The sequence below is a fragment of the Peromyscus californicus genome, unplaced genomic scaffold (genome assembly GCF_007827085.1).
Source record: "Peromyscus californicus insignis strain IS unplaced genomic scaffold, ASM782708v3 Scaffold_4__1_contigs__length_199733344, whole genome shotgun sequence".
Taxonomy (NCBI): Eukaryota; Metazoa; Chordata; class Mammalia; order Rodentia; family Cricetidae; genus Peromyscus; species Peromyscus californicus.
The window spans coordinates 166,283,471-166,306,387 of NW_026294562.1; the positions used below are offsets into that span (position 1 = coordinate 166,283,471).

The window sequence follows — 22,917 nt, forward strand, 5'->3', positions numbered from 1 at the left end:
GCTTTCTTACACAGCCCAGGACCATCTTCCTAGTGGTAACACCGCCCACAGTGGGCTGGGTATTCCCACATCAATCATTAATTAAGAAAATGATCACAGAGTCTTGCCGACAGGCCAATCCAATGGAGGCATTTTCTTAATTGAAGTCCCCTCTTCCCAGATGACCCTGGCTTGTGTCAAGTTGGGAAAAAACAAAAACGAAAAAAACAACAACTAACCAAGACATTCAGGCTGGCCTCAAACTTATTATGTAGCTGAGGTCATCACCTTGAACTTCTGATTCTCTTGTTTCCACTTTCCCCTGGTGTAGATGGCAGGTGAGTGCCACCACCATGCTTGGGTCTTCTGTACCGGGGATCGAACCCAGGGCTTGGTGCGTGCTAGGCAAGCGCTCTACCAACTGAGCTACGCCACCGTCCCCTAGGCAGCTTAAGGTCAAGCACAAACACACACAGACCTCATCAGTAGCTCGACTGTGGGCGTTTGTAACCTCGGTGTCACCTAAGACCCTAGTCAGAGCGGCGAACGAAAGGGCTTGTACTCAAGCCCTCAAGGCTTGCCCGTTGTACATGCCCTTTTCATTGACTGAGCCATCTCGCTGGGCCACCGGTGGAGTTTTGTCCAGGCTGCTTCCATAGATCACAGGAAACACAGTGAAGGGACACCAGCCCACTGGAGCATGCAGCTCTGGCAGGCCTTGCCCTTCTCCCCATCCCCTCTGCCTTGCTAAACAGAGCACATTCCTCAAGCTAGCCACCAAGGTCTGTTCCCTTATTTGGCCACTTCCTCCTCCGGAGGCTGACTACCAAGGTCCAGCTATCAAGGTATTGGAGCCCAGCCATCAAAAGTCCCCTTTGGCTGCCCTAATTAACATGCCCGATTAAAAAAATGCCTCTGAGTTCGAGGCCAGCCTGGTCTACAGAGAGAGAGTTCCAGGATAGCCAGGACTACACAGAGAAACCCCGTCTTGAAAACCCAAAAACAAAACAAAACCAACCAAATAAAATGAAAACCTCATCCTAACATGGGGTTTCCTCTTGTCCCTTTAATAAACCGCCATTTTCCTATGTGACTCATCCGTCTCCTCTCCATCCAGAGGCAGTCCTTTGTCCCCTCCCGGACAAATACCCCTGCCCCCTCTCCCCTGTCCCTTCCCCCTCTCCCCTGTTCCCTTCCCCCCTCCCTCATCCCTATCTCCTGTCTTTGTCCCTCTGGGGTAAATCTCCTTGGTGCTGAGGACTTGGTCTTGGAGTGGGGGGTCCTGAGCCCATACTTGATTGTTTTCTTCTCATGCACCCCAAGGACTCCTCATCTTCCTGTGAATAGACCATTGCCAAGATGTGAAAATGGAAAACAATGCCACTGCTCTCACTGAAATTTTTGGTATTTGAAAATACGTTTTCCCACTGCTGGGGGTGGGGTGGGCGTAGCTCAGTGGTAGAGAACTTGACCAACATGCACGAGGTCCTAGGTTCTATTCCCTACCTTGGGAAAAAGTAAAATACATTCTCCCCAGGTTTATGTCTATCACCCCCTCCCCCCACACACCACAACTATTTTTGTGGTGCTGGGGATGGAATTTAGGGCCTCCTCCATGATAGTCCCTCACCCTCACTCTACCATTGAACTGTATCCTCAGCCTTTCACTGGAGGATTCTAGGCAAACCTCTACCACTGAGGTATGCCACAGCCAACTCCACTAGGTGGATTCTAGTTACACTAAGCCACATACACACAGCTTTGGCTGTCCTGGAACTCACTCTGTAGCCCAGGCTGGCCTGAACTCACAGAGATCCGCCTGCCTCTGCCTCCCAAGTGCTGGGATTAAAGGTGTGCGACACAGCTGCCCAGTTTCTTTTCCTTCCTTCCTTCCTTCCTTCCTTCCTTCCTTCCTTCCTTCCTCCCTCCCTCCCTCCCTCCCTCCCTCCCTCCCTCCCTCCCTCTCTCTCTCTCTCTCTCTCTCTCTCTCTCTCTCTCTCTCTCTCTCTCTCATTTATTTATTTATTTTTCCAGTCAGGGTTTCTCTGTGTAGTTTTGGAGCCTGTCCTGGAATTCATTTTTTTTTTTTTTTTTTTTTGGAGCTGAGGACCGAATCCAGGGCCTTGCACTGGCTAGGCAAGCACTCTACCCCTGAGCTAAATCCCCAACTCCTGGAATTCACTCTTTAGACCAGCCTGGCCTCGAACTCACAGAGATCCGCCTGGTTCTGCCTCCCGAGTACTGGCGTGCGCCACCACCATCTGGCTTCTTCTTTTTTTTTTTTTTTGACAGAGGATCTTTGTAGCCCTGTCTGACCTGGACCTTGCTAGCTTCCAGCCTGATTTATTTGTCTATTTTAAAATATATTTCTCAGCTTTCAATTTCAAATATGGCAATATTCATTACCTGGCAGATCAAAAACTTCTGGAGTCTCATAAAAAGACAAAGAAACTGCGCAAAAAGTGTGCGAAGTGCCGAGTTGTGCAGAATTTAGCTGCCCTGGAATACGAAGCATGCTGGGAATTTATTTGCTCCCAAAGCTACGCGTGTCCTCAAACACACAACTCTACTCTCAGAGTCACAAACCTGTAGACACATGCTCCATTTCGGGGTGTGTGTGTGTGTGTGTGTGTGTGTGTGTGTGTGTGTGTGTGTGTCCCTCCCATCTGTGACCCGGGAGGTCCTGCTGCAGCTGCCGAGCCTGCTAGCAGCTGTGTGTTCCAGCATTGGCTCCAAAGGAAGGTTTGAGAAATCCCGAGGGAGGGCCGGGGGCAGGGCCGAGGGCAGGGCTGGCAAAGGAAGGTGGGGAGGGAATGTGTGTGTGGGGGGGAGTCCTTCCCATCGCACTCCTCTGTCTTCCCAGCTTAGACTGACACGTGAGCAAGCAAGGCCGGGGCGGGGAGGAGCTGGGGCGTCAGTCCAGTTTCCCCACGTCTGTGTTTCCGGCCTCCCGCTGGCAGAATTCTGCAGCAAGGTCTCAGCGTGGAGGAGGCCCACCAGGGCAAGAGCAGGATGGGAGGCGGCCTGAAAGGCCATGAGACCTCTCCCCGCTTCCGTCTTTCTGAGTCTGAGTCTCCCTATGCATAGCCCTGGCTAGCCTGGAACTCGGTATGTGTAGACCGGGCTGGTCTCACACTCACAGAATTCCTCCTGTGCTGGGATTAAGGGCGTGCGTCCCCACGTCTGTCAGATTCATGAGATAGTTCAAAGGTATTGCTGGCGGGATTGGCTGGCGACTGGAGCTGGGTGCAGCAGAGCGAAGCATGGGGAGCCGGCGACTACTCGCAAGGCCTTTGCTGGGGAGGAGGAAGTTTGGTCGTGTAGCCGAAGTTCCGTCTGGGATCGCCAGAGGGCACCCGAAGGTCAGAGGACAGCTTCCACCTTCAAGAAGCAGCTTGTTTTTGCCAGGCGTGGTATGCCGGGCAAGCTAGCCCAGGAGCTTCTGGGCGATTCCCCTGTCTCTGCTTCTCGAAGTAGGGTCGCCGGGATTACAGGTTGCATTTGGCTTTGTTCATGGGTTCTGGGGATCAGGTTTTCAGGCTCGCATGCCTGGCAAACACTACTGGGATTAGAGGTGTGCTCTACCACACTGTGTTGGGTCCTGGAGCTCGAACCCAGAGCTTCATGCACACAAGGCCAGTGCTCTAGCATCTGAGCTGCATGCCAGTCCCTAGACTTATTACTATTTGTTGTTGTTTTGAGACAGGAGCTCACTATGTCACCCTGGCTGGCCTTGAACTCACAGAGATCCACCTGCCTCTGCTTCCTGAATGGTGGGATTACAGTTGTGTGTCACCACTGTGGTGATATTGTGTATCAAATAAAGCTTGCCTGAGGACCAGAGGACACAGCCAGTCACTAGATTAAACATAGAGGCCAGACAGTGGTGGCACACACCTTTAATCCTAGCACTCGGGAGGCAGAGATCCGTCTGGATCTCTGTGAGTTCAAAGCCACCCTGGACTATATGAGATTGCTTCAGTCTAGGAGAGGAAACAGAGCCAGGCAGTGGTGGCACACACCTTTAATCCCAGTACTTAGGAGTCACACACCTTTAATTCCAGCACTTGAGATCTCCTGCCTTTGCTACCAGTATTTGGAAAGCACACACGCCATTAATACCAGCACTAGGAAGGAAGTGAAATGCATGGGCAGACAGAGGTATATAAGGCGTGAGGTATATAAGCCCCTTTTGGCTGAGGACTCAGAGGCTTGCAGTCAGAGGATTCATGGAGATAGGATCTCGCCTTCCATTTGGCCTGAGGATTCAGTAGTGGTGAGAAGTTTCTCTAGTGGCTTATTCCTTTGTCTCTCTGATCTTTCAGCATTTACCCCAATATCTGGCTCCGGGTTTTTATTATAAGACCATGTAGGGAGGGATTCATGCAACACACCACAGTCAAATTTATTGATTTTTAAATTTTTACTTATTAATTTTATGCATTTGGGTGTTTTGCCTGAATGTATGTCTGTGAACCATTTGCATGCCCTCAGAGCCCAGAAGGCATTGGATCACCTGGATCTGGAGTTACAGACATCTGTGAGCCGCCATGTGGTGCTGGGAATCCAACCTGGGTCCTCCAGAAGAGCAGCCAGTGCTCTGAACCACGGAACCATGTCTCCAGATCCGAGGTTTATTTTTATTATTTATGTATGCGTGTGTTAAAGTTTGTCACGTGCGCAATGCCTTCGGAGGCCAGGAGAAGGCGTCAGATCCCCGCGGGGAAGTGAGCGCCCAGCATGGGTGCCGGGAACCTCAGGTCTTGTGCAAGAACAGCAAGTGCTTCTTACCTCCCAGCGGCCTCTCCAGCCTCGATCGGTTGATTGATTGTGTATGTGTGTAGAAGTCAGAGGGAGTCCATTCCATCGTCTACCACGTGGGTCCTAGGGACTGAACTCAGAACGTCAGGCGGACTGGCAAGCGCTTTCACCTGCTCATCAATAACTAGCCCTCTGGTTGCTATTTTTCGAGACAAAGTTTTGTGTAACCAAAGCTGGCCTCAAACTGATGCTCCTCCTGCCCAGGCTCCCCAGTGCCAAGATTACAGACGCCTGGCACTCGGCGCTCAGCCTTATTTCCTTTGTCTATAAAGCTCCGTGTGGCCTGGCCCCTGACCTCCCGTGGTTAACCGAGTGGCAGGTAGTAGGGTGGGGGGTAGGGGGTGATGGTGGTGGTGGATGGATGAATTGTCCAACTGAGAAAGGGGGAATGACGGAAGTAGTCATCCCCCTCCTTCTCGGATGCCACGTGAGACACTTTGATTCTAGGCCCGGTTTTTAGAACAAGCTTCCTCCCAGGCTCCCAGACCCAGATGCCGCTTTCTTCACAGAAAGTCCCCAACCTTGACTTCAGTACTCCGCACGCGGCAGGGCAGGACAATGCTCTGCTGACCCCTGGTGGCCACAGGGAACAAGGCAACGCATTCTCTGCAGGCTCGGACTGATGCCAATCCTGGCATCTCCTGCACCGGTTCTTACAGGTGCATGCGATTGATATTCAACGGAGTCTGTTGCTTGGACCTTCAAGATGCGCAGAACCCCATTTCTCCTTTCAATGCTCACATTCCCACTGTGTGCTAATTCAGTCAGCTCTCAGCTCAGCACTCCAGGCTGGGATTCACTCAAATCTTTGCTGGCTTGGGCTCTGATATTCTGTATCCCTGGTTACTGACGTTCTTAGTGATTTTTTTATTTTTGAGATCAGGTTTCAAATTGCCCTTAAACTCAGAGTCCTCCTGCCTCAGCCTTTTGATTGTGGGGATTATGGGCATAAGCTTCCATATTTGGTTTAAGACTTTGCTGTTCATTATGGAATATTTTGCCACTTATTTGCTGTGCTGAGGATTGAACTCATAGCCTTCTTTCTGCCTTGTGCATGCTAGGCAAACTCTACCACCGAGATACACCCCTAGCCCCTCACTTGGGGATTCTAGGTATATGCTCTACCATTTAACATCCCCAGCCCTTTCTGTTACTTTTTATTGGGAGACACAGTCTTGTTAAGTCCCAAGCAGGCCTGGAAAAGGCACTTCTCTTGTCTCAGCCCGAGTAGCTAGGCTGACTGGTCTGTAACATCAGGCTTGGATACTTTTCTTTTCATGGATTTATTTTAAAATCATGTGTATGTTACATGTGAGTACAGGAGCTGATGGAGGACAGAAGAGCAAGAACCGGTAGTTAGCAGCCTGCTGTAGGTGCTGGAAACTGAACTCGGGTCCTCTGCAAGAGCAGTCTATGCTCTTAACCACTGAGCCATCTCTCTGGCCCCGACTGTGTGTTCTTTCTTCTCCTGGTCCCTTCCTTTTCACTTCCCCATGGAGGCCTTCTTGAAGGCTCACTGGTCTGCTTGGTCACAGCAGGCATACACACAGCTGGAGTTGCAACTGACATGGAGGCTTGCTTCTTCCATTGGGAGTGGGCTCTGGGCAGGCAGAGCTGTGCCTGTGCTCCCTGGGGCCTGGCACACACATGCTCTGGGATTCTGGATTAAATGGGTGGAGACTACCTAAATAATCCTAAGTCAAGTACATTAGAGAAGCTTCCCAGCCAGGGGTGGGTGAGTTGCCTACCTGCAATTCCAGAACCTGGGAAGGTGGAGGCAGGAAAATCAATTCAAGGTTACTTTAAGATATATATTGAGATCCTGGCCAACATGGGCTCTACCAGATTAAAAAACAAAAAGAACAACTCGTGGGAATCACTTCTTTCCTTCCACTGTGAGTGTCCCAAGGATCAAACGCAGGTCCTCAGGGCTTGGAGGTAAAGTGCTTTTACCCTATGAGCCACCTCACCAGCCTGGACTAAGGTGAGGGCATTCTGGATGAGCAGACAAGCCACAGACATGACTCCAGAACTCTGGACTAAGGTGAGGGCATTCTGGATGAGCAGACAAGCCAGAGACATGCCTCCAGAATTCTGGACTAAGGTGAGGGCATTCTGGATGAGCAGACAAGCCAGAGACATGCCTCCAGAACTCTGGACTAAGGTGAGGGCATTCTGGGTGAGCAGACAAGCCAGAGACATGCCTCCAGAACTCTGGACTAAGGTGAGGGCATTCTGGGTGAGCAGACAAGCCACAGACATGCCTCCAGAACTCTGGACTTGGGTGAATGGTGCCTTACACCTGTCACCTCAGTACTCAGAGGCTGAGGCAGGAGGGTTCCATGGAATACAGAAATCTAGGCTACATATTATATCTTGGGGCTGGAGAAGGTTTAGTGGCCCAGAGTGCTTATACAGAAGATCAGAATCCTCTTCCCAGCACCTATGTGAGACAGCTTGACGACTCTTCCAGTTCCAGGGGAATCCTATGCCCTCTTCTGGATTCCACAGGTACTGTATTTACCCACAAACATTCGTATAAAAATCTTTCATATCATGTCTCAAAAAACTAAAACTTACGGCTGGAGAGATGACTCAGGGGTTAAGAAAGCTTGCTACTTTTGCAGAGGACCCAAGTTCAGTTTATCGGGTAGCTCACAACTGCTTGTAACTCACACTTAGCAGAGGTAATGGGTAGGTTTGTTTCGTTTGAGGCTGCCTGAAGGTGTCTCCCCATCCATTGGTGGGACCATGACTGTTATGGTCACAAGGCTGAGAAGAGACATCTTGTATGAAAAGTTTCTGAGCCCCTGCCATAGGAAAAACCAAGTTGAGCAGTGGTAGCGCACATCTTTAATCCCAGCACTCAGGAGGCAGAGGCAGATGGATCTGAGTTCAAGGCCAGCGTGGACTACAGACTTCCAGGACAGCCAGGAATTACAGAGAAACCCTGTCTCAAAAACAAAAACAAAACAAACAAACAAACAAACAAAAAAAACAACCCAAAACCACAAAACCCTAAAACTTCAAAAAACCAAACAAAAAAAACCCCCAAACCTCAAACAAAAACCACCCCCCACCCTAAACCACTGGTCTCTGAGTAGCACCTGGGAGGTAGAGATCACACAAGCAATAGGTAAGGTAGATGCAGTATGGATGATTGTGTGTGCACATGGGCACACACACACAACAGGGTCCCCCTCTACAGCCCAGCTGACCTTACTTGAAATCCTCCTGCCTCAGTACACCCAGTCCTAGGCTTACAGGGGTGGGTGGGAATGCTTTTGGTGGTGGTTTCTTTGGAAGGCGGCCACACCTGCCCTTGTGGATGGTTTAACTGGCTGACTCCATGGACTGGCATCTCACCTAGGCCGGTGGGGGGCTGACCTTCAGACTTCCGTCCTGGGGGACACTGGTGCAGAGGGTGACTGGAGGACAGGTTGCCCCTAGCTGACCCCCAGGCTGCGCTGGAGACTGCAGCCCCTTCATATCTCTCAGGCCTGTGTTTTTATTTTTTATTTTAACAAGATTGATTTATTAACTATGGTACATATCACATAAGGCCTTTTCATTTTTTTACACCATTCCCATTGAGACAAGTACAATACTTTGTAGCAAATACATGATTTTAAAAAACAAAACCAAACAAAAACACCTCTGTCAGAGATGCCTTGGCTGCCAGGATGGCCGCCCATGCACTAAACAGGCAGGAGCCTCGGAAACCCAGGACTTGTTTAAAAAAAAAAAAAAAAGGCCTGGAAATGAAGCAGACATTCCTGACGCCGACTAGAGAGGTCCTGGCTCGAGCTGCCACGACACAGCAAATCACTGTCACACTCGCTTTACAGACAGGTTTCCACTTTTGCTGCAAAACACAAGTTTGGGCACACAGCCAGACTACTAACACACTTCAATGCCATTCACGTTCCTGTTCGTTCTCAGGAAACAAAATATTTGTTAATCCAACACATCTAAAGATCATAAAACATGTGAAAATACAAGTACCAGAAGAAGAAGCCGACAGCAGCACTATTCCAAATTTTCAAACAAGTTTTATTCCCATACAATCCCGAGACGTTTCCTTTGCTTAAAATGTACACAGGGAACATGATTCTTTAATGTGAACAATAACTTATGTCCTGGCTCCACTACTTGGGTGGCTTCATGGCTGGGGTGGAAGGTAAGGGACCATCTAGGCCTCTAGCCCTGACCTCTCTGTGGCATCCTTAGCTGGCAGTCCCCGCCCCTCCCATGCACATGTGGTGGATGTGGAATGGAGAACCACCTCTCCTAGACCTGCCATCTGTAGATGACTTTGGAGAATGAGGACTGCAGCTGGCCCACTGTGAAGTCTCAGAGTCCGGGGGCAGAGTACAAGGTACCCTGTGGGGTCCTCACTCAAGGGGGTGCAGGCACAGATCACAAGAGGGCTCACCCCACGTAGTGGTAGACAGTGTGAAGAAGGTTCTAGAAGTCTGTTGCTGCCGCCGCCGCCTGCCTCTCCTGGGGAAAATGGAGAGCACAGGAACAGACACAGCACCAGATCTTCCCATGTCCCTTCAAAGGCCGAGATGCGAGGGGTGACAGTACAGGTCTGTCTACCACCCCATGTGCAGCACAAAACCCAGCCCTGGGAGCTCTGGTGGTGTTGGGTGGCACTAGACTGATGTCACCTCCAGGGCTGCTTTCCAGGTAGGGCAGCAGCTGACCTGGCCACCTACCCAAGCCCTGAGTGCTCTCTCTTCTGTAGGTCCCCAGGACGCCTTGTCACGGTCACTCAGTGCCTCAAGCAGCAGGAGTGAGGTGCTCCGGCCTGGTGTTTGCGGTGAGGACCCAGGCAGGGCTCTACTGGCCGTGTACCTGCCTCTCAGTCCGCCCCTCAGTGCTGACATTACAAACAGGCACATGCAGCAGCCTCAGACAGGTGGCCTGGGTCAGAACTCCATTCATGGCAGGATGGCTCCGCCTCCATCTCCTTCAAGACCCAACACCGAAGCTACTGAACGGAAGCCATTTCAATAGCATGGGGCTCAGGGTGTGAAGTCAGGGCTGGGGACTGTCTTTGACCTTGGTGAACACAACACACATTATGTTCCTGCTGACCCCAGGCCTGCAGCACCCAACACAGACCTTCAGGAGGGAAAACAGTTACGTAGACCACGTTTGTACCTTGGGTTTGGTCTGGTCTTGGAGATTACACTTTGCAGGGGCAGCGTAGTGTTTGCAAGCACCTTAGGTTGCCAAGTACTAGACAGGGAGACAGCCAGCTTCTCTAGGGCAGGACCCTTGACCAAGGGCCAGTCATCCTCCTGCCCTACAGAGGAAAAGGCAGGGTGGGAGTCCACCCGGGACCCTGGGAACACCCCACATGCTATTTCTAAAGTGCAACGGTGAGACCCAGGGCAGTGCTGTGCGACCCATGCCTCCTCCGCCCAGGGCACCTTAGTGTCAGGTTTCACGGCCCAGTGCTAAGATTAAAGGAGGAGGCAGAGGCAGGAGCCGACTAGGGATGTCCCATCAGGAGCAGAGTGGGGAGGCTGCTGGGGTAGGGTGGGGTGGTGATAAGCCAGGCATGGTGCCTCTGCCTGGGAACAGGATCCTCTGCATATAACCAGATGCTCATTCCTGGAAGGTGCCATACCTGCCCATGTCCCAGATACCCTTGCTGGTCACATCTACAGCATGGGATGAAATGACCCCACTTCAACACCAAGCATGCCAACCTGGGTGCTGTGTGTACACACCTGCAGTGTTTCTATGTAGTGTTTCTATAGTGTGCTGGTTAGCAGTAGGGGTAGGGACCTCGCCAACAATCCCTCCAAAGGCTCTGTCTTCTCCGGGGGTGGGTCTATGGGGGCCCAGGGGGTTTGCAGTCACTGCCCAGGTGTCCTTCCTTTGCTGTTACACACAGACAAGGGGGCTTTTTACCCAGTGGCCACCTGGCAGGTGGAAGTGGAGACTTGAGGTCTGTTTTCTTCCCGTGCTTTCTGCCTTTCTGTCTCTGTAGAGGGCTCCATCTTTCTTCCAGTGTTCCTTTGCTGCACGGAATGGATCAGAAGCCTGGGAAGGGGTTGGAGGGAAGCCACACACTAGGTCTAGGCACAAAGCTCTCGTCTTGCTGTGCTGATGGGCCATGCCAATGCCCCAGCGTGGACTGTGGGGTAGCGGAGCCAGAGCCCACATGTTTCCAAGGACCCCTTTGCAGGTGTGTGTAGGTATGGAAAATGAGAGAGGACAAACTGGGAATTGTCATCCTCTTTAGAGGGGCCAGCCCTGCTGGGGTACAACCTCTGCCCCTGGCAGAGGCTGGGGTGCTGTCCCGACGTTGGGGCCCTGACGCTGGTGCAGGCAGACAGGCTGGGCAAGGGGTCCAGGGAGCAGTGCGGGTGCTGGGCCACTGAATGGTCAGTTCAGTCCTCAGAGTGGCCAGGCCAAGGGCAGGGCCCCACAGCCTGCCACAGCCAGTGCCGGGTGAAGAGCAGGCTGCAGGGTGCTTGACTGCCCAGCCACGGTGGACCCTGGCTAGTGACACCACTGAAGTCTTAAAAAGGCGCTTGGCTGCGACCTCCACCCCAGGGGACCTGATTTTGTTCAAGGCCAAGTGCCACCCTGTCAAGAAGACGACTGGTTTTCCTGCCTCCTGGACTGTGGTGGCTCACAGCGTGTGCTCGGCTTGGAGCTGAGAGGAGAGCAGTGGCTGCATTGGGGACTGAGGGGTTGGAGGAGGGGACTGGGGAGGCGACGGCTGACTGGTAGCAGGTGTAGAGGTGAGGAAGGGGACAGTGGGAGCCACAGCTGATGGGGAGCCAGGTGCAGCCCCTGGAGGCTCGCTGATGGGCCGGTTGTAGAAGAAGAAGGGGCACTGCTGGATGAAGAGCTCGATGATGGTTTGGTAGGAGCGTGTGGCTGTGAGCGCGTCCATGCTGCTGAAGTCGGGCCGCATCAGGGTGGGCCAGAAGCAGATGGACAGGTTCTCACTGGTCATAAGATTCACCTTGTTGTTGTGGCTGACTCTGTAGGTGACAGCACAGCCAGGTCAGATCCGCACAGGGCTTCCCTGCCTCCTAGCCCTTGGCCTGATCCTGCCACTAGCTCTAAGGAGCTGCAGGGTCCAGAGGTTGAGGACACATGGAGGCCCGACATGCTCCTGGAAGGTGCAGTGCACAGACCATCAACCAGAGTGGTGGTGATGTTTGGGATGGGCAGGGTTAGTGCATGGTTCCAAAAACTACCGTCTGCCAACAGGCTCATCATGAGCGGACAAACCTTCTGTTCCCAGGCCCCTCCCTCCTGATATGTGTTCTGTCTCACACCAGTCCACCGGAGACATGGACAAGGAGCAGCTGTGAGAAGCTCTTGAAATTTTTGCTTCTGTGAAGTTTCTAAAGGCAATAGCACCTGCCAGAATGCCCCCGCCCCCGCCCCCCATGGGCTTGGAGTCTGAGCCAGAATGGAACTAAGGATGCCAAGGGCCCCGGCTATGCCACTGGCCACTGCAGCAGAGGGTGGACCCTGCTGGCCTTCTCCCTCAGTTAACTAGCTCAAGATGCCTGTTTATTACAGGAGGGAAACCACCCAGCAGCATGGAACCTACTTGTTCAGGTGGGAGATGACGTATTTGAAGACTTCGTGGTTTTCCTTTGGGAATTTCTTCAGCACCTCCTTAAGAGCATGTAACTTCTGTTCTCGGTCGTTGATTTCTGAGAGAGAAAACCAAAGGCTTTCAGGGCTGTGTTTGGTGAGTGTTCTGGAGGTGTAAAGTAGCTGTGAAGCAGCAGGGAGCTGTGTGGCTGGCGGCTACCCCAGTGTACTTTCTGACAGCTCTATCCCACCCTTATGCCCAGAGCCTGCATCCATGGCCGCACACCTGGACTGGGGTCCAGGCCACTTCTATGTCCCAGGCCCCTACTGAAGGACAGTACTGTATGCCTGGGCTTCCTGCCCCCCTTCTGCCCCCCAAGATGAACCATCCACAGACTCTACCATAAAGAACACCATTCTTTGCTCATCGGTTGCCCCTGGAGACAGGCACCCCGATGCAGAAAGACTGTTTGCTTCCTGGCCAGACGGGAGGAGGGTGCTGTCACCCACCCACACTGACAGACCATGGAAGGAGGGGTCTGCCACAAGACCGGGGCTCTGTCCTTCCCTGCAGACATGAGGAGCTTTGCACATGGTGCTGTGGAGGGGTGGATGCAGACAGTGGGCGATTCTTATGCAGCTCATCAAAGGGACCACATGCCCCTGTTCTTACTGCCGCCCACTGTGCCCACTGAGGGTTCAATGTGCTGTGACAGGAAGCATGTCATCCATGCCACACCAGGTCAGTCATCTCTACAATCTGCACTGTTCTGAGGATAGGAAACAAGGGAACAGACAGAAACTCTGCGGAACAAGGATCTGAACTGACCAGCTGCGGAACTGAGCTGAGTTTGGCTCATTCTGACAGGGAGGCAAAAATGGTCCAGACTCCATCTAGAGTGACACCTGGTCAACTCAGTTCCTCTGCACATGGAAAGACATCTTTGTGGCCACTGAAGTGTGGGGGGACAGTGGCTAGTAGAGTGGCTTATGGGTAAAAGGCACTATCTGCTAAGTCTGATGACCTGAGCTGGGACTCACAGGGTAGAAAAAACTGACTCCTATAATACATCTGGTGACCTCCACTTGCACGAACATGCCTAAACACATACATGAGCCCTTAAAACAAAATGAAAACAGACTACAATGGCCTTAGTTTGTTTGGGCACTGTCTCCTTGGACACTGATAAAACTGCCATGTCCTCTTGCTTCAAACTCCTGGTGGTTCAGAAACCCCCACACTATGGCTCCTGGTGAAGGTCATGAAGGGCATGTGGTATGCATCTGTAATCCCAGCCCTTGGAAAGCTGAAGTGGGCGGACTGTCAGTTTGAGGTCAGCCTAGGCTATAGAATGAAACCCTGTCTTAACAACAACAACAAACTAATATAATAAAAATGATTAAAAATAGGGTAAGAAACCCATCCCTAACCCAGAAGCTATTTCCAACTGATTAACTGCTCACAAATGAAAAAAAGGTTTTCTCTACTGGAGTCTCAGTGGGTGTACAATCCACTCTTCAGAGCAGACCCCACGCCCAGCAGCAGACGGTCAACACAAAATGAACTCAATGGCATTTTTGGAGGTTCTCTCTCGATGCTTTATCAGCCCCACCTGTCCCCACCAAGTGCTCTCCACATATATTGTGGTTTCTCATTGTGTTTTGTCCTGTTCTGGTCTGTTTTTATTGTAGATTATTATTTTTCAGATGCTTGTTTGTTTTCTAATGAAAGAAAGGGTAAAGAAGTAGGAAAGAGAAACTATAATTAAAATATTGTATTAAGCCGGGCGGTGGTGGCGCACGCCTTTAATCGCAGCACTCAGGAGGCAGAGGCAGGTGGATCTCTGTGAGTTCGAGGCCAGCCTGGTCTACAGAGTGAGTTCCAGGACAGGCTCCAAAGCTACACAGAGAAACCCTGTCTCGAAAAACCAAAAAAAAAAAAAAAAACCAAAAAAAAAAAAAAAAAAAACCCCAAAAAAATCTGACTGGGTGGTGGTGGCACATACCATTAATCCCAGCACTTGGGTGACAGAGGCAGGGGTATCTCTTTGAGTTTGAGGCCAGCCTGGTCTACACAGTGAGTTAGTGAGTTCCAGGGCAGCCTGAGCTACACAGTGAGGCCCTGTCTCAAAACAAAACAAAAGAAATCTGTTTTCAGTTAAAATAAATAGGGTAAGGCCATGGTTTCCTGGTTGGGAACCTTACAGTGGAGGACATGCCAGGAGGCCGTAACTGGGTGAGTCACACAGGACTGTGGTGCAAACTGGCTACAGTTCAGAGCCCAAATCTGACTCAAACCCTGACCTGGATGCCAATCCTGTCTCAAGCACCCAGAAGCTGTGAACCTGGGCTAGTGACTCTTGAGGGTCACTCAGCCTCCTGTCTATAAAAGAGATTCGAGGCAGCAAGAGGTTCATGGTAAACTCAGAGGTGGGTACATGTGAAGGGCCTAGAGCTACTAGGGAACCTGAGCAATGGGAGCTGTCTGCCTGTCAGATGAGTGAAGCCACAGGAACTGAAGTGAGCTAGTCAGGGTTGGTTTCTAACCCAAGGGTTGTTTCAATGGTTCCGCCTCCACGGCTGAGCTGTAGCCCCGAGTTTAAAATTCTTTGCTGCGGTGTTTCAGCAAGCAGTCTGTTTAGCAAAAGGGAGCCACGGAAGGGAGGATGGGTGATTGATTACAGAAGAGTGCATGAGAACCATGGGCACGGCTCTCTCTCACTTACTAGAATTAGTGCATCCCTTCCTTTCGGATGCAAGCATGCCTAGGTCCCTGTAGGTACCCTGTGACACAGACACAGCTGTGTCTCTTTTCATCGGGCACCTGGGTAGCAGCAGTGATGGGTGTTTCCTTTCCTTCTTCCCTGGGGTAGTGACGGAGCCGTTCTGACACTCATTTCTGCCCCTCCCTGGGAAAGCTCACCCTCGTGCAGCCTCTTGAGTCACTTGCCCAAGAGAGGCCTAGATGGTTCCTGACCTGTACTCCCTCTCCCTTCCCACCTGATTCTCTGCCGGGCCCCTGCATTCATTAATACTGAGAAGCACCAAGTGTCTGGTGGGAGGACCACAAAGGGAGCCAAAGGATCTTCCTCGCCAAGTCTGGCCCTGGGCCTATGACACTAAAGCAAGGCTGATTTGCCCCTTCTAAGGTGCTGGGGATGGAACCGAGGACCTCGCACATGCTAGGCAAGTGGTGTACCACTAAGCCGAATCCTACTCCACCACTGCCCTTTTTATTCTGGCCCATACTCTCCTCAGTCAGTACCTAGCATGAAACTCCTCCTGTGGAGGAGGCTCACACCTAACCATATCCAATCAGAAAGAAGCTGGTTTGAGCTGTAACTGTCACGCCACTATTGTAGCAATGGACACACCTTGCCAGGCAGGATGGTACTGTAGTATGCAGGGTGGAATCCTAGGTGAAACTATTGATATCTTTCTCCCACAGCAGCCTGCACAGCACCTTTAACACGACGTAGTCTAGGTAGCAGGGAGTTTCTGCTCAGCTGAGGTTCAGCAGCAGGATCTTGTTGAGCCATGTGGGCAATGAAGCATCATGGTGATATCCTGTGGGGTTCTGGGTGCCTCCCTGACCACTAACTGGTAGGGAGGAATCCCATGACTGGCAATGACATTTCATTTAGTGCCCTGTCTTCTGGGAGACAGAGGATGTGTCTCTCTGCAGGTGTTACAGTGCCCTCAGGACGAGGTGCTCTCTGTGCAATCCTCAGCAGGCATCCAGGCAGAAAGTGAGGCTGGACCTCAGCCCTGCTCTCTGCTCCAGACCCCCTGTCATGTCTTGGAGCCAGTGAAAGGAATGGACTGGAGCTGTGAGCAGGCACTCAGGGGCCAGATGAACCAAGGTGAAGTCTACATACACATGATGCAGCTGCTAACAGTTGAGTCCTTAGGAGCCCATAAAGAAGAGGAGGGGAAGTCAGGACTATCAGGGACCTTACAAACACCCTCAGTGTACACAAACCAGGGCTCTAAAAGGTACAAAGAACCATCTGTAGTGGCACACACCTGAAATTCCTGCACTGGAGAAGCTGGGACAGGAGAATCTAGAATTTGAGGGCAGCTTGGACTATAGAATGAGACCGACCTTGCCTCAGGAAAAGAAAAAAATCAAACAAACAAAAACCCAAACTAGCTGGGCAGTGCTGGTGCACACCTTTAATCCACCACTCAGGAGGCAGAGGCAGGCGGATCTCCGAGTTTGAGGCCAGTCTGGTCTACAGAGTGAGTTCCAGGACAGTCAGGGCTACATAGAGAAACCAAACCAAACCAAACCACCACCACCACAACAACCTCAAACTAATGAAAAAAGGTACAAGAACTTGCTCTGGCCACAAATCCTGGCAAGGACTCTGATCCTGCTGTCCACCGTCCCTACCCTGGCTGCTTACTGCCATCTGAGGTTCCCCTCAGCGCCGAGTGGCGGTTGCTGACCCTCTGCATGCTTGTGCTCCTGGAAAAGGAGAAGGCTGGGCAGAGGCAGGCAGGCCCAGGTTTGTCTCCATCTTCTCCCATGTGGCATACAAGGTTATGGCTAAGGCCAGGCTGGGGCCACCCTCTGCTTGGCTTGGAATGGAAATTTCAGACTATTCTGAGGCATGATCATGCAGCAAGCTGGGCAGTTGAACATATTCTGTCTGTCACTGTCATGTGTCTCTGTCCACACAGGGCCTCACACATGTATGTGATTGCAGTGGGGACACAGCATCTCTGAGCAGCTATGTGGACAGACAAGAGAAGGCAGTATCCTGAGCTAGTATGGGAACAAGAGTCTACAGGGTAGTGAGGGCCATCTACCCCACAACCTGGGCTGCCTCATCTGCCCAGTGGGAAAGGTAGATGAGAAGCCTGCACTGAGAACAATTTCCCTTGGATGACTACACACTGGCAGCTCTGGGTCCTTGGCCTGGAATCCTGTACCAAGGTGGACTGAGCTCTAGGATTCCTGTCAGGAGAAGCCACAGGCAGCTTGTGGGGACCAGATGAACTAGAGGGACTCTGGACAGGGAAGGGATTGGTGGTGCTGGTGGTGGAGAAGAGGAGAGGAAAACATGTAGGCTGGGAACAGTTCCAGTTGGAATGAGGCGTTGGGGAAGAGAGTAACACAAAGGCCTCACTTGCTGCCTTATTAACTCTAGCCCCACCTGAAGCCATAGCTCACGATCCTTCCTCCTCACTACTCCCTGCCTCTCCCCCATCATGGGGCTTTCTGCACTTGCAGCTCAGCTTGTTTGAATCTATCTACAGAAAACACCAGCTTCCACCCAGGGAAAGCAGGGACTCAAGTTCCAGCTTGCCAGTTCCCAGCCGTGTGACCTGGGCCTCCAGCCAAACTGTGTCACTCTGAGAGCCTCAGGCTCCTCTGTACCAAGAAGAGACAACCCTCTACCTCACTGGTGACTAAGAACACACACCAATACCCGGCAGAGCCTGCTGCACACTGCAAGCAACAATCTGTGAGCTCTGCTGGTGCCCGAGTCTCCATGTTACCTTGACTAAGCTGGGAAGACAACTAGCAAATAAACACACAGATTCCACTTGGTGGGCACTCTTCAGTGGTGCTCAATATTGTGAAATTCTGATGCTTACACAACAATCAGACAATGACCTTGATATCTGTTGTGATGGGATGTGGAGCCGCATGCAAGCCTGAATACACAGACACAGACACTCTGAGGCAGTAAGTGAAAAGAGCTGGTCAAGTTGCTGTTGCCATGGAAACTTGCGCTTCAATAGGGCATGGCAATCTTCCTCCTACCATGTCCCTCGACACAACTTTTGTATTGCCCGGTGTCTGACTCAGCTAAGCCCACCTTGATCCACTGAGCCCCGTGCTCCACTTGCTGCTTCGGCTGCGAAGTACCGTGTTAGCGGCATCCCCCCCTCCCTACCCTCTTCTGTCAGGCTGTCAAGGAAGGATAGACAAGAGGCGGCCCGGCTGACTAGCAGGGTCCAGAAAGCATACAATGGAGAGGAAGCTATGAGACTCCACCCTTCCCAGGCTGCTGCAGCCACCTTCTGAGCTGTGGGAACCTACAGAGTGGGTGGCAGAAGTGATGGGAAGAAGGGAAGTGGGCCCCTATCAGCAGCACCCTCTCCTGGCCCTCCCCAAACAAAAAGGTGCCATGTCAGCTGTTAAGAAACAATGGCACTCTGTTGGGTGCCAGTACTCAACATGCCTCTAGGTGGCGCCAGGTCAAGACAAATGTGAGAACTGGGTTTTCGGCAGCTGGGTACCAACCAGTGCATGCCTTCTGAACCTTCTCTAACTTCCTTTAGAGAGATAGCATGAGTCTGAGATGGTCCCCACCCTAAGTGCTGCCTCCCAGCCTTGGTAGGTGGGTGAAAAGGAGAGGCTGGCAGATGCAGAAACAGACCATGTGCAGGTAACCTGAGTCCTGCACCCTCCACAGCTGGAATAGCATCCTTACAGGAGCAGGGATTTGACCGACAACCTCACCACAGCCTTGAGAACACACTGCCTGAGTCTGGCAGTGAGCTAGCCCAGGACCACACTCCCCTTTTCTTGCCTGACCTCTTTCTTGGCACTCTCTCTCTGGGCATCTCCCCCGTCCCCTTAAAGTTTTAGTTTATATGCATTGGTGTTTTGCCTGCATGTATGTGTAAGGGTGTTGGGTCCCCTGGAGCTAGAGTTAAAGACAGTTGTGAGCTACCATGTGGGTGCTGGGAATTGAGCTCGGGTTCTCTGGGCTCGGGTCCTCTGGAAGAACACTCAGTGCTCTTAACTGCTGAGCCACTCTCCAGGACATCTTGTTACGTATCCTGGCTGTCCTTGGACCCACAGAGGGATACTCCTTTCAGCAGCTGTGGAGGAATTGCTGTTTCTGGGTCTTCTCGCTCTTTCCCCTACAAGGGCAAAGGCTTCCTTTGGCTAAATAGTAAGTGTCCTGTGGTGGACAGCTCCAAGAGGTCAGGCCTTTCATGGCACATGACATACCCAGACAATGAGAAAGCATCCCACACAATCCTAGAGCAGTAGAATTCTCAACCTTCCTAATGCTGCAACCCTCTAATACAGCTCCTCATATTGTGGTGACTCCCAACCACAGAATTATTTTCACTGCTACTTCATAACTGTAATTTTGCTACTGTTATTAATTGTAATGTAAATACCTGATATGCATGATATCGGATATGTGACACCCATGAAAGGGTTGTTGGACCTCTAAAGGGGTCATGAACCACAGGTGGAGAACCGCTGCCCTAGAGACTGCCATTAAAACTAGAGGTTCTAAGTCAGGTATGTTGGCACATGCTGTAATGCTGGCCCACGGGAGGTAGAGGCAGCAAGATAAGGAGTCTGAGGGCACCCTGGGACATACAAGACAGTACCTCAAATAAACAAAAAAATCCCGAGTGCCGATGTGCTACAGAGCCCTGTGATCTTCCGGCTAAGGCCACTGGAGAGCACTCCCTCCAAACGTAATTTTTTTCTTTTTAAAAAAATTCATTTTTTAGATTTGTTAATTTTATTTTGTATTTTGCCTGCATACATGTTTGTGCACCACAAGTACGCCTGGCACCTCAGAACTCAGAAAAGGGTGTTAAGATTCCCAGGAACAGGAGTTATGGACGGTTGTGAGCCACCATGTTGGTACTAGAAACAGAACCTGAGTCCTCTGGAATTCCAGCTCCAGAGGTAACTTTCTGAGAGTTTGTTTGGCCTCAGATGACAGGTTTTGCTGCCTTACATGAGGCAGAAGAAAGAAAAGGGTCCAGGATAATCTGATCAGAACAGCAGCTGCAGCTTTACCCCACAGAGCACACCAGGGCAGACATGGGGAGGTCGGCCACAGCGGAGGGACAGGGACGGCACCCAAGTCAGATGCCAGGCCGGGGGCCCGCAGCTGCCTGGGGACACTCAGAGAGGTGCTCCTGTACTCACTGTGCGCTTCCACCAGGTCAATCTGCATGCTGTATGGTACCAGGGGGTCTGGCAGCTCTGAGAAGAAGCTCTTCATGGCCCCCGCCACAGTGTTCACGGTGAAGTCTTTCTCTGCCAGGTCCAGATTGTGGTCTGAAAGCAAGTCAAGAAGTGAGGCAAGATCCACCCATCTAAGTTAGCAGAAGCCACAAGAAAGTTCACAGAAAGGGTTTCTAGATGCGCCCCAGGGCTGGAACTCTAGAGGAGCTGGCAGCCTGGGTTTACAGACATGACTGGAGAGGTTTCATCCAGATCCCCAGGGTACCTGCTCACCCCACTGGGTTCTGACGAGCTTCAGCTTTCCCCTTACTTCCCCTTCTTGCCGGCCAGGCGGCCACTGCCTCATCCAGATCCTGATGCAGGGAGGAAGAATCCCCAGTGTTCTTCCCCCTGGTTCTTCCCAGCTCATGACTCTACTGACCCCTCCTCTCATTTTCCTTCTTTCTCTGGCCTCACTGCATGCTTGATTCCATAGGACTTGTCCACAGATGGACATCAAGTGTCCCTTTCTGGACTACCCGCTGGTAGTCCAGACTCTTACAGGTGCAGTCATGCACGACAAAGGGCCTGTGAGAGAATTCCATGGGGCTTATGAAGCGTGCTATCTGACACCTGCCCAATGAAGATGTGTTTTCTCAGGACATAGTCCTGATGTTCAAACAGTGGCACATCATCACAAGACGGCACTGTCAGCTGGTCCTCCTGTCCCTCCACTCTGCCCACTCTGGATGCTGACAGCTGAGAGGATTTGCTCTTCTGCTCTGGCCTGGTGGCATGGCGTGGGCATTTCTCACATTAAGAGCTTAGTCCCTAGCTGGGAGCCTCTCACACTTGACCTAACTTAGGAGCAGGGCAGCCACACCCAAAGCTGGTGTGACTAAGATTTCAGCTTGGGAGTTGAAGCCCAGGTGCCTCAGTTATCTTGAAATGTTGCCTTACTTTCTCGCCCACAGGCCATTTTGAGGAGAAATGTGGTTGATATAGACACCTCTGGCTTGTCAGAAAAATATTGGATCATTAATTCAAATGCTACTACCCCTGGTCCCAGCCCAGGAGGCCAGGCCCTTCCAGAAGTGAGCCAGGGCCAGGGAAACCTCTAATGGCGGCTGTGAATGGCAATGGGAACAGCCTTGGCAGGGACAGTATGTTGATGGACCTGGCCCCCCACAGGGGGCACATGTGGCCTCTGTCTCTGAGCCAGGACCTCTTGGTTCAGGTTTATGGGTGGCAGGAATACCCAGGCCCTGTTGGCAATCCAGCCATGGCATCTGTTTTGGACCAGTGATGTACAGCCAGGCTGCGACTCACCTTGATCGAACTGTCTTTGCAGACTTTCCATCTCTGACTTGTTCCCGCTGACCCGGTAGATGCCCTCAGTGCTCAGTCCTGTGGAGAAAGAATAGGCAGGTCCATGAACCAGAGCCAGAGAGCGGGACAGGAGCTGACTGGGGAGGCTACAAGTTTCCCACTACAGTGGAGGGCGGGGCTAGCATTGCTTTCTTGTTCGATGTTTCATGTAAAAACTCCATAGTACCAGGCCCCAGCCTCTTTTTACTTTAAAGGTAAGGGCTCATGTAGTTCAGGCTGGCCCTGAACACCTCATCTTCTTGCCTCCAGTTTCCAAGTGCTAGGACTGCAGGTGTTTGCTACTACATTTGGCTTAATACTTGCTGGAACTTGATATGTAGACCAGGCTAGCCTCAAACTCCAGAGATCCACCGGCCCCTGTTTCCTGAGCGTGCAATACCACACTCCACATTTTAATGTACAGTCTTGAGTATTTTACTAAAAAACAAAAACAAAAACAAAAACAAAAACCCCCCACAAAAAAACAAACATATATATGTATGCATGAATAAGAATTTTGCCTGGGTATATGCCTGGTATCAATGAAGGCCAGACATGGGTTCTGGAAAATTAAACCCAGGTCCTCTGGAAGAGCAGTCAGTGCTCTTAACTGCTGAGTCATCTCTCCAGCTCCTTTACCTTTTTCTAAAAATTAAAAAAATACTTTGTTTCGTGTATGTGTGTACATGTCACATGAGTGCAGTGCCCATAGCATACCGAAGGGGCACTGGGTGCCCTGGAGCTGGAGTTATAGACAGTTACGAGCTGCCTGACTTCAGGTCCTCTGGAAGAGCAGCCAGTACTCTTAACCACTGAACTGTTTCTCTAGCCTGAGTGTTTTTCTGTTAAAAATAAAGATAAAAAGCAAGGCATGGTGTACACATCTGCAATCCTAGAAGGTAGGAACAGAGGTAGAAGGATCATAGCAAGTTCAAGGCTAGTCAGAGATACATAATGAGCTCTAGGTTTCCATGGCTGACAGGGTGAAACCCTGTCTCAGAAAGCCAAAAAGGGGCTTGGTGAAGACAGATCAGCAAGCAATGCACTGCCAAGGTTGACAGATTGAGGTTTTGTTTTTTTTTCTTTGAGACAGGGTTTCTCTGTGTAGCCCTGGTTGTCCTGGAACTAAGTAGACCAGGCTGGACTCAAACTCAGAGATCCGGCTGCCTCTGCCTCTGGAGTGCTGGGATTAAAGGCATGCTCCAGCACCACCTGGCAAGAGCCTG

At 51.4% G+C, this 22,917-nt stretch overlaps 1 protein-coding gene across 1 annotated transcript in view; it reads right to left on the minus strand.

Annotated features, from left to right (window-relative positions):
- Positions 1 to 8,540: 8,540 nt before the first annotated feature.
- Positions 8,541 to 22,917, minus strand: part of Arhgap35 (Rho GTPase activating protein 35) — a 117,302-nt gene continuing 102,925 nt past the window's right edge. The window contains exons 4-7 of the mRNA XM_052713177.1: positions 21,653 to 21,730; positions 20,306 to 20,437; positions 12,395 to 12,500; positions 8,541 to 11,813 (exon numbers count right to left, since the gene is read on the minus strand). Coding sequence (XP_052569137.1) covers positions 11,456 to 11,813; positions 12,395 to 12,500; positions 20,306 to 20,437; positions 21,653 to 21,730 — 674 coding nt within the window. The 3' untranslated portion in view covers positions 8,541 to 11,455. The remainder of the gene's footprint in view (positions 11,814 to 12,394; positions 12,501 to 20,305; positions 20,438 to 21,652; positions 21,731 to 22,917) is intronic.